The following is a 9,866-nucleotide window of genomic DNA, read 5'->3' as shown; positions in this document are numbered from 1 at the left end:
ACAGAGAGAAAAGGAAAAGTGACCACGATTCAATCTCTCAAGAAGAAATAACCCCTGAAAATGGGGCCACACCGTCCTGACGTTCCACTTCGGTTAGAGTCACTAACATATTTCTCTTTTTCTCACAAGATGTGTTTTTATTTAAAATGGGCCTGTTTCCCTTCTCCATCGTCGTTCCTCCCCCCTTTTCTTTTTGTAAATTCCAGACTCCACAACCGCATCCCATCTCCCAGGTCCATTTCTCAGGTTTCCTGCCGTGGATGGTAGGGAGGGTTGCCTCGAGGTTTTCCTTTCATCTGTAGTTCGCTGGTCAATTTTCCCCGCCTAAGAGAAACAGGAGGATTGCTGAAGATGAAAACTGCGTTCAAACGCTCTCCAGTGGAATTTGAATTGACGGCTAAATCAATAACAGATGAAGACTTTGTTATTTATATGCATTCCTTTTATATTCCGAATTGAGCGGAGCCGATCAACGGCCGGAGGGGTGGTAGGGAGACCCACGAGGCAAACGGAGGAAGCTTCGGGGAGAGGCCTTTGCTGCGGGTGGAGACTGAAAGGCCACCGGCAGAGCGCCTCCAAAACCTGGCAGGTTTCGAGCGCCGCCGGTGGAGAATCGAGGCCCCCGCGTCTACGCGCGATCCAAGAGGCGAAGAAGACTTCGGAGCTGGGACTTACCGCCAAAGGGGCGGCCGCGACCCTTCCCAGTCTCTGGCAGCCATCCGGATCCCTGTGGCTCCGCCGTCCCGGCCAGCCTTGCCGCTACCATCTCCGGCGTTTCGAGATGCTTGGCCCGCGCCGGGCCGCGGGCCGTGACGGCACAGGCTGGCGACCCCAGGCCGGCGGAGCCGTCCTTCACTGTTGATCTTGACCGTGCGGCGGCGCCTCCCTAGGCGTGGAGCTCGCTCGCCATCTCCTGGGCAGTAGGCGGCATTGGCAGAGCTCGCCTTGTAACTCCGCGACCATATCCTCCTTTCCCATTCTGCAGTTCACCAGCCAAGCCTCTGACACCCTCCCACTTCGCCGCCCTCCTTCACTCCCTCCCTCCCTGTCCCCAGCCTGCCAGCTCTAACATACAACTTTGTCTGCTGGACCTAGGAAATCATAAGCCCAGAAGATGAGATGGGGCAGCTGGGCATCATCTGAGCCAAGGAGAAAAGAGAGTCTAGTTGTTCGTCTTTTCTATTTCTCTCTTGATTCCTTTATACCTCTAGTCCCGTTGGGCAAACCGCAGCAAGCATCCGCCTAAGCGTCCGAAGTAGACACCCCTGGACCTGGAAATGGTACTGAGATAGGAAGACAAAAGACTGCAGGCACTCCTTGGAACTGGAACTTTCAGACTTAGGGAGGTTGTAGCTCCTCGAAAACAGGGCGAGTTTCCCTGAGAGCCTAGGCTCCCTAAGTCCCCAGGAACTGAGGTTGCAGCGCGTGCCTACACCCCCCACGAAAGGACAAGGGAATGGAATATTTCTCTGTTTCTGAGCTCCTAAGGAAACTCTGACGGAGCCCTGTGGAGCCCAGACTTGCCACCCCACCCCATCCCCACCCCTACCCCGCCCCAGAGCGAGGGGAAGAAGCCGATTGCGTTCCCCAGAGCCGCCCAATTGGTCGCCATAACTCACACAATAAAGTCGCAGCGCGGTGGTCAGCCTTGCCCTCCGGCGGCGCCTGTGTGGTCTCCGTGCCGGAGCTGGCGGTCTAACCAATTCCAGCTTGGCTCGGGGACCGCGAGGCGGGCTGCAGGCTGGGGCGGAGGCGGGTCGCTGGGGGTCTTGGGACCGGAGGCAAGAAAGGAGGATCCTGAGCCCTCTGGCCACACTGGACCGGAGGAACTGCGGCCGGGGGCTGCCGCATTGCTCCCAGCAAGGGAGCGCTGCCGCCCGCCTCCCTGTTCGCCAGACCTCCGAACCCGCCAGCGGCCCGCGCGCCCCTGGAGGCGCGGAGCAGAGGAACGCAGTTAGTCCGCGGCCTCGGTGTGCCTCGGTGTGCCTCGGTGTGCCCCGCTGTTCCCGGCCGGTGGCTCTGGTCTTCTGTTCTTCAACACCAGGTTAGGGGAGCTCGCTCTACTGCACGCCACGGAGTGAATGAACACCTTGGAACTCTGGTTTGCTGGGTGTAATCGCCAAGGTGAACTGCTGGCCACTAAAAGAATGTAGCCTTTGGCCACGATTGTCCAATCAAGCAGCCCGGGTCCCCAGGCCAGCACTCTACAGGGACCTGGATGCTGACTGTACTAGGAGCAGAAGGCTGGGCCATGGTGAAGCACACCAGGAGTGATGTGAAGCCTCCTTCCTGGGCGCCAAACTTGGGCAGAATTTGTGATGCATTTCTCTTCTATCAGCAAACTATGCCTGCAGCCTGGGACCTGGGGCTCAGGCAGCCCTGGGTTTTCACTGCCAGGTCACCTGTGCACAGTCCAGTACAGAGGGATGAGGTGGGGAGGGACGGGGTAGGACTAGCTTTGCTAAGGCCTACAGACCGAGGATGGCCTTACCAGACCAAGGGCTCTCTGGACAAGCCAGGAAGTGCACCCTACTGGAAAAGGCCTCACCTGCAGGTGAAAGCTGGTAAAAGTAAGCCTGACCCAAGTAGCCAGCAGAAAACGGGAGTGCAAAGTCAGTCAAGACCAAGAAGGGTCCCAAGGGACATTAAGGCAGAGGTACCCGATGCCCAATGCCCCCTAGCTCTTGAAATCGTCCAGGAAACTCAAAGAGGCTTCCATCTTCTCTCAGTATGACTTGGCTCGGCCTGGCAACCTCGTCCTTCGCCATCGAATATTGCGGGTGTTATCATAATACCCTGAATGGGGGCGGGGGCGAGGGAAATGGGTCGGGGGATGTAGGCGGTGCTGAAATGACCGGCTTTGAAGAACCTGCAGGCGAAGTTTCGTCCAATCGTCTGAGCCTGTCCCTCTTATTCCCGGTTGTAACTAAATACTGCTGCGAGCGCAGCCCAAGCCCTTTGTTGGAGATGTGTGAGCGCAGTCTCTACAGAGCGGGCTATGTGGGCTCGCTTCTGAATCTGCAGTCGCCCGACTCCTTCTACTTTTCCAACCTGCGGCCGAATGGCGGCCAGTTGGCCGCACTTCCCCCTATCTCGTACCCACGCGGCGCGCTGCCCTGGGCCACCACGCCCGCCTCCTGCGCCCCAGCGCAGCCTGCTGGTGCCACCGCCTTCGGCAGCTTTCCCCAGCCCTACCTGGCTGGCTCTGGGCCTCTCGGCCTGCAGCCCCTGGGCGCCAAGGACGGATCCGAAGAACAGGCCAAGTTTTATACTCCCGACGCGGCCGCGGAGCCGGAGGAGCGAGGCCGTGCGCGGCCGCCCTTCATCCCGGAGTCTAGTCTGGCCCCTGCGGCCGCTGCTCTCAAAGTGGCCAAATACGACTACACCGGTATGGGCCGCGTCGCGCCGGGCTCTTCAACCCTTCTCGAGGGGACACCCTGCTCCGCCGGTTTCAAGGACGACGCCAAAGGCCCGCTCAACTTGAACATGACAATGCAGGCGGGCGTCGCCTCCTGCCTGCGACCTTCGCTGCCCGACGGTAAAGGGTGGCCAGGCTCCCCGAGCAAAGCTCCCCGGGCCGGGGTGGGAGGTGGGGTGCTGGGGAGAGTGTGTAGAGGGAGGGAAGCCGCCAGGGGCGGGCAGGCAAGTGGGAGCGGGCCGGGCTGACTTGGGTTGGGGCTGTGTTGCAGGCCTACCGTGGGGGGCGGCCCCGGGGAGGGCCCGAAAGAAGCGGAAACCCTACACAAAGCAGCAGATTGCGGAACTGGAGAATGAATTCCTTCTCAACGAATTCATCAACCGGCAGAAGCGCAAGGAATTGTCCAACAGGCTAAACCTCAGCGACCAGCAAGTCAAAATTTGGTTCCAGAACCGGCGTATGAAGAAGAAGCGCGTGGTGCTGCGCGAGCAGGCGCTGGCGTTGTACTAGCCCCGTGTGTGTCCCCGGCCGAGCTGGGCCTGCCTTTTTTTCAAGGCCTGGCCGTGAAGGAAGATGGGGCTTTTTCTTCTGCTCCTTCTCCACTGGTTCCAGGTACCCTCCCTCTCAGACAGCAGCCCCAGAAGCCTGCAGGAGATTTGTTTGGAAACCTGGCCAGTTAAGCGTCCCTGCTTTCCCCCTTTCTCAGAGAAACCTGCAGAAGTCGCAGCCTCGGCCTTGAGGTTTCCAGAGTGGAAGTCTAGGGTCACCTGTCCTAACTCTTAGCTGGGGTACTATCCCTCAGATTCACTTTAGCGCCTTTGTACTAGCATTTCTGCTTCCACCTGATTCATCTTCCTATCTCCTCCTCCCCAGCCCTTTCTGCATCCAGCAGACACCTTACTAGGGCTCAGAGTGAAACTGAATTTAGGAAGACCTCCCTAGCAGAGTAGAAAGGGCTGACGGCACAATTCTGTCTCTTTGCAGCCAAACTCCTTGTGGCAAAGCCAGGATCTTGACTCTGGAGGAAGGAAAGGGCACCATTCTCCCTTGGGAGGACAGTAGCCGCCTTAGACCTTCAGGAGGAAAAAGGAGTAAGGGGGCGTGGTGGCCAGACAAACTCCAGAGACACCTTGGAGTCCAGGCTGGGCTGGCCCCTCCAGCTGGGCTGAATGGATTGGGCACTTCCTTCCCTTGGATGGGATGAGGGAGGCTGGGGCTCCACAGCAAATGGCAATCTCCAGATGGACTGGTAAAATCCCCATTTCTCCCACAACCTCACACATACCTATGCTAGGGCCCTCCACTTTGTAACTGGACCCCCAGAGCTGAACTCTGGTGAGGCAAGCTCCTAGTTGGCTTTGAGGCTGAGTTGCACCAGGAGGAAGGGAAACATCCAGGGGGAGGTGGGAGTGAGCCAGGAAAGGGGGGGGTCTTACAGTCTGCCTGTCCATAAGGCTTTCCTGGAGAGGTGGGAAAAGGTGTCCACTCTGTCTTTCTTTCTTGAATTATGGTAATGAACCACTGCAGGGAGAGGTGAAGTCTCTCCCACCAGCCAGAAATCAGGAGGGTTAGAAAGGAGGCCCTTCAGATCCTCAGCCCCCTCTCTTCTCTCAACCAAGCAGAGAGAAGCAGAAGTTCTCTCTCCTCATTCTCTTCACCGCCCACCAGATTCACCAGGGGCCCCACTGCTGTACTCTTTCTGAGGCCATGTCTGACCTGCTCCAGCAGAGCCTGAGAGATTATGGGCCCTGGCAGGCTTGCTCTGTGGAGGGTGGGGTTGCTGAATGCCAGGTAGAGATGTCCTGGGTGTGTTGGGGTGTCCTGCCTTGATTTCAGTGACCCTAAGGGCCCCCCAAGCTCCTTCTATCATCTCTGCCCCTTCTCCACCTCCTTCAGAGAAATAGCTCCCTCTCTTCTAGTGAGATGCACCACAGCCAAAGAGTTGAAGATTTTTTCTCAAAAGTACAATGATGATTTATTCTCAGTGAAAGACCAAGAATTTTCAGTACAAGATCTGGAATGGACCTCATGGGGCACCCTGAGCCTCAGCCCAACTGACCTCAGTTGATGTTTAGATGAATTGCATTTTCTCTGCTATCTAATAATTTTTGTACCTGTTTTGTTTATTTTGTCAAAAACAATAGCTTGTATGTATCAGACATACAGAAATGTTTTCAGTGGAAATAAATATCCAAGTCCCAGTCAAGCTGTCACAGGACTGATGTCGGTTTTTCAAAATGTTTCAGATTCTTTTCTAATGTATTTCAGGTCACCAAATTCGTTTTTCTTTCCTGGTTGCTGTTTCACTATGGGTGTCGACTTGACTGTTCATTAAATGAGAAAATGGCTTCCAAGTTAGTCAGGAAATGGTGTATAAAAGCCTATGAACAAAACATATAAAATACCAAGGTAGGGGAACCATGAGCAGCTTTCAGCGTGTCCCACACACTAAGTGAACCCTCGGCTTGTTGCTGGCAGGAACTTCTGCATTCTGCCTAAATTCTCAAACTTTGAAGCTTGCTGTTATCAGGGGGCTGCCAAGATATGAGGTTCCTTTGACTTCAATACAAAACGTCTCTCCCTGCCATGTTTTTCCAGTCAGGCTTCTTGTGAATAGGCTACGTCCTGTGGAAATCCTCCGTACTGGTCCCTCTGCCAGGAGCCCAGCAGCCTCCCTTAGCAAATGTGGACCCGGCACCCTCTAGGTCTTCAGAGCTTCTAAACCAGGCCAGGAAACCTGGGGCCTGTTCAGGATTCTGAGCTCTTGCAGACCCCAGCTCCCTGCTAGCTCAGAGATGGAAACTAGAGAATTAGTAGCTTTTAGCAAGTGGAAGAATTAGAAAAACGTTAAGTCTCTAATTTTGAGCATTCAATGGTTCCAACTCCCCTTCTCTGAAGCAAATCTGATGAAATATATTTTAAACAGCTCCTTTTAAAAAAAAGAAAAATGAAGCAAGAAGCTGCTGAGGGAGGCCCTATTATTTAGAAACGCTGGTAGGGCTCAGGGAGGCAATGGTATCAGAACTGAGTCTCTCTGAGTCCGGTAAGGTTTGCCCCCTTCAAAATAACCAAACAAAGGCAGAGGCCACACTCGGACCTCAGGTATGGCCGGCTGGGTAAAGGGCCAGGGAACCGGACTTAGACCAAGGCCCTAAGACAACACAGGGAGACCATTTCCTCTGCACTATACGCCATTATATCATTGTGTTCTTTCGCTTTAGCCTGGGATGTAGGATGGAAGGAGATATTCGTGAAGACCACTCCCCAAAGAGATTGAAATTGTCCTAAGTGTAAAATTTTGTCTCTTGATTGGAGCTTCAATAGTGTTTTTCAAATCCATCCCTTTTGCTGATCCACACGAATATAAAGGCGGTGGTGTCCTTTCTCCCTTTCTAACCAAAGTCCCAGCAGGGATTTGGAAGCACGATGAAATCTGAAAAAAACAAATACCCCAGCAAAATGCTGAAATCTGAATGTTTAACATTCCCTCGCACAAAGACAAATGCGTCCTCCGAAATGCTGCAGTCCAGGCGGGCCTCTTGACCAAAGAAAAGGTTTTTAAACAAGGAAAAACGGCTCGGTCTGGCTTTCAACCGGCTGAGAGCTCAGAGGGCCGGCCAGGAGACGCTTTTAAGGCCTGGGGGCTCTCCCCAAGGGAGGCGGGATGGAGAGGCTTCCGGGAGGCGGGCGCGTGGAGGAGAAACCCAGAACCGTTGTAAATATTCATGTCTGTGGGGGTGGGGGGAGGGTGTGCCCCTTCACCCCGCCTCTTCCAGCTGCACCCACCCCCCCTTAGTGGGGGCGGGGGACACACCGGCTGTCCGACCGTCCTTGGACAAAGGTAATCTCCCCACATTTTTGTTCTTCGGTCACTTGACTTAGGGAGCCCATTCCGAAGACTTTTCAGGGAAGGGACAGGCTCTGGGTGTTGCCCTGCGTTTCTCCTCTTCTTTCGTTTCCTAAAAGAGCATAAATAATTAAAGTTTGGCAGGGAGGAAAAGCTTTCTTGCAGAACTGTAGTGGCAATAAATGAAATGACTCAGAATCTCTTCCCCAGTCAGTTTTTACGAGAGCTGCCAGACAGTGTCTGTTCACGTTCTCCAGATACCAGGGGCGCCCTGACAAAGTTAAGGTCAAGTTAGTGTCTTATCTTGGGTGGCTCAAAATTACCGCATCGCGTCCAGGCGCTGCGCGGAAAGCTACCACTCGCGGAGCTGCGGGCTGTGAAGACAGGGTCCGGTGCGCTCCCTGCGCTTCGAGTGGGGCCGCGCAGGCAAAGACGAGGCCACAGCCCCTGGATCTTCACGGTAGGTTCTCGAGCCGGACGCACGCGTCGGGAGGCTGCGGTTTTCCTTGGGTTTCAGGGTGAGGATGGAGGAGAAAGCTGGGGCCAAAGGGCGAAGCGGGCTGGGCCAAGAACGAACGCCTTGGCTTGGTTGTGGGGGGTGGGGGTTCGTGCTAATGTGCAGAGAAGGGCCGGCCGCCCCCTTCCCTGTGCACCCTTGCGCCGCTGCAGATGGCTCACCCTCCCCCGCCAAAGCGCGCCTCCAGCCCGAGCGCCGTCGCCATGTCGTTGAACTTGAATGGTTCGTCCTCCCCCATTTCCCTCTTTAACGGTCAGCAGACTCCACTTTGGGGGCAGCGGGCTGCCTGCGCCCCACCCGTGCAGAGAGAAGGTGCCAAAATCTTGCGCACTTGCAGACACATAAAGAGCCAGCCGGGGGGCACCCCGCGGCCCCTGCCCTGGGTCTTGAGCGGCCGCTGGGCTAAAGTGCAGTGTCCGGGGAGCCATTTTAGGAGAGAGATCCTGGGGCGTCAACTCCGAGCTCGAAAGGGAGAGGTTTGGGCAAGAGATGGAGATAGGGAGGCACACAAGTGTGCCAGCGGTCTAGGCTGAGGAGAAGGGGGCGAGCTGGAATCTGGGCGAGGGTGCCAGTTATGTGGAGGGTGCATGCAAGGATGGGCAGTTCTGGGATGGGGGGTTTCTTGCTCTCCAGCCCCACCGACCTGTTCGCGCAGTGTTCGGAGGGAAGCTGATGTGGGAGGGGGCGGAGGAGAGAAAGTGGGAGGGAGAATGGGAGGGAAGAGATAAAAGAGGAAGGGGGGAACATTGGTCAGAAAAATAGATATGCGCTCTGATCACCCGCCTTTTCTCTGTCAGTCGGCATGGTGGGCAGAGCTCACGGCACGGGCACTGCGGCGACCGGGGCCAGGGAGGGAACCAGCCTCACAACCTGCACTGCCTCTCTCGGGCGCAGGGCTGAGGCCTGGGACCAATGCTGGGACTGATTGCCTGGCAGAGGAATCCTGGGGAGCGAAAGGCAACCTCCTGCCCTCAGTTCCGGGATTCGGATTTGGGGAGCTTTTTGCCAAGAGACTGGTTTCACCTTTGGAAAACGCTGGCTTTCCTGAGGCTGAGCCCAGGCCTCGCCTGGACCCACCCCACTCCCCCACCCCCCGGGCTAGAAAAGAGGGACGCAGCCGCCGCCAAGGAGAGTGAGGCCTTGGGGAGAGTGGATGGGGGGCCCTCAGGGTCGAGTGGAGAAGAGGGGCTTAAACCAGGAGGCAAGAGCGGCTGAGAGCCCGCCCCTCACTCCCAGAGCCAACGGACCTCCGGGGAGCCCACAGTGGCCCTGCGGGCCCTAGGGTGCTGCAGAAGCCTAGGGGAGACGCGGCACGGATGCGTAGGCCTTGGCGGGGCTCCGACACAGGGAAGGAGCTGGTTGTGAGGCTGGTTGGTCTTATCCAGGCCAGAAGGCAGAGAGGGTGAGACGGGCGGAGGCACCGGCGGTTTGTCTCTGCTTGCTTGCTTGCGGAAAAGCGGGAAGCCAGGCACCCTGAGAGGACTCCAGATCCTTTTGTTCAGCAGACCCCCAAGCTTCTGGAGGGCCACGGGGTATCTCCGCTGGCTGAACTCCCTCCTTGCTTTAGCACTGCAAGAGAAAAGGCGGAGAGGCGACAGGGAGAGAGATTGAGGCGGGGACACATAGCTGGGGCAAAGGAGGAGAGAGGGTCAGGGGACCGAGTGAGCCAGCGGCAAGGAGGGGAGTAAAGTAACAGGAAGGAAGAAGAAAAAAGGAAACGGGGAAGTGAGAGGAGAGAGGACGGAGAGACAAGTGAGAAGACTGAAGGGGGACAAGGAAGGAGAAAGAGAAGAGAAGGCGACAGGGCCGAGTGGGCACCGAGACCCTGAGCCGGGTGAGCTTCTGGTAGGCTTTTGGCTGAGTGTTTTGAGGCTGGCATTCGCGCTCCGGGTCGGCAGTAGAGAGAGCCAAGTTACTGCTCGGCGTGAGCGCCGGGCAGAGAAATATGTAAATCAGGGCTCCTGGCTCCCCGAGAGCGGCGCAATTACGCGCCTTGAACTAGAAGCAACAAGCTCCTGGCGGGCAAACTGAAGAGGGTGGCGGCGTCACGGGGGAGGGAGCGGCTGCAGGAAGGGGTGTAGGGG

At 56.5% G+C, this 9,866-nt stretch overlaps 1 protein-coding gene across 1 annotated transcript; it reads left to right on the top strand.

Moving 5' to 3' along the window:
• Positions 1-2,967: 2,967 nt before the first annotated feature.
• On the top strand, positions 2,968-3,928 carry HOXD12 (homeobox D12). The gene is made up of 2 exons (XM_010859792.1): positions 2,968-3,538; positions 3,690-3,928. Exons 1-2 carry the CDS (start codon positions 2,968-2,970, stop codon positions 3,926-3,928), a joined length of 810 nt encoding a protein of 269 aa, XP_010858094.1.
• Positions 3,929-9,866: the final 5,938 nt, after the last annotated feature.

Source organism: Bison bison, unplaced genomic scaffold, assembly GCF_000754665.1.
Source record: "Bison bison bison isolate TAMUID 2011002044 unplaced genomic scaffold, Bison_UMD1.0 scf7180017864460, whole genome shotgun sequence".
NCBI classification, from domain to species: Eukaryota; Metazoa; Chordata; class Mammalia; order Artiodactyla; family Bovidae; genus Bison; species Bison bison.
Note: the sequence above shows the minus strand (reverse complement) of the source record. Positions and strands in the feature narration are given on the sequence as shown.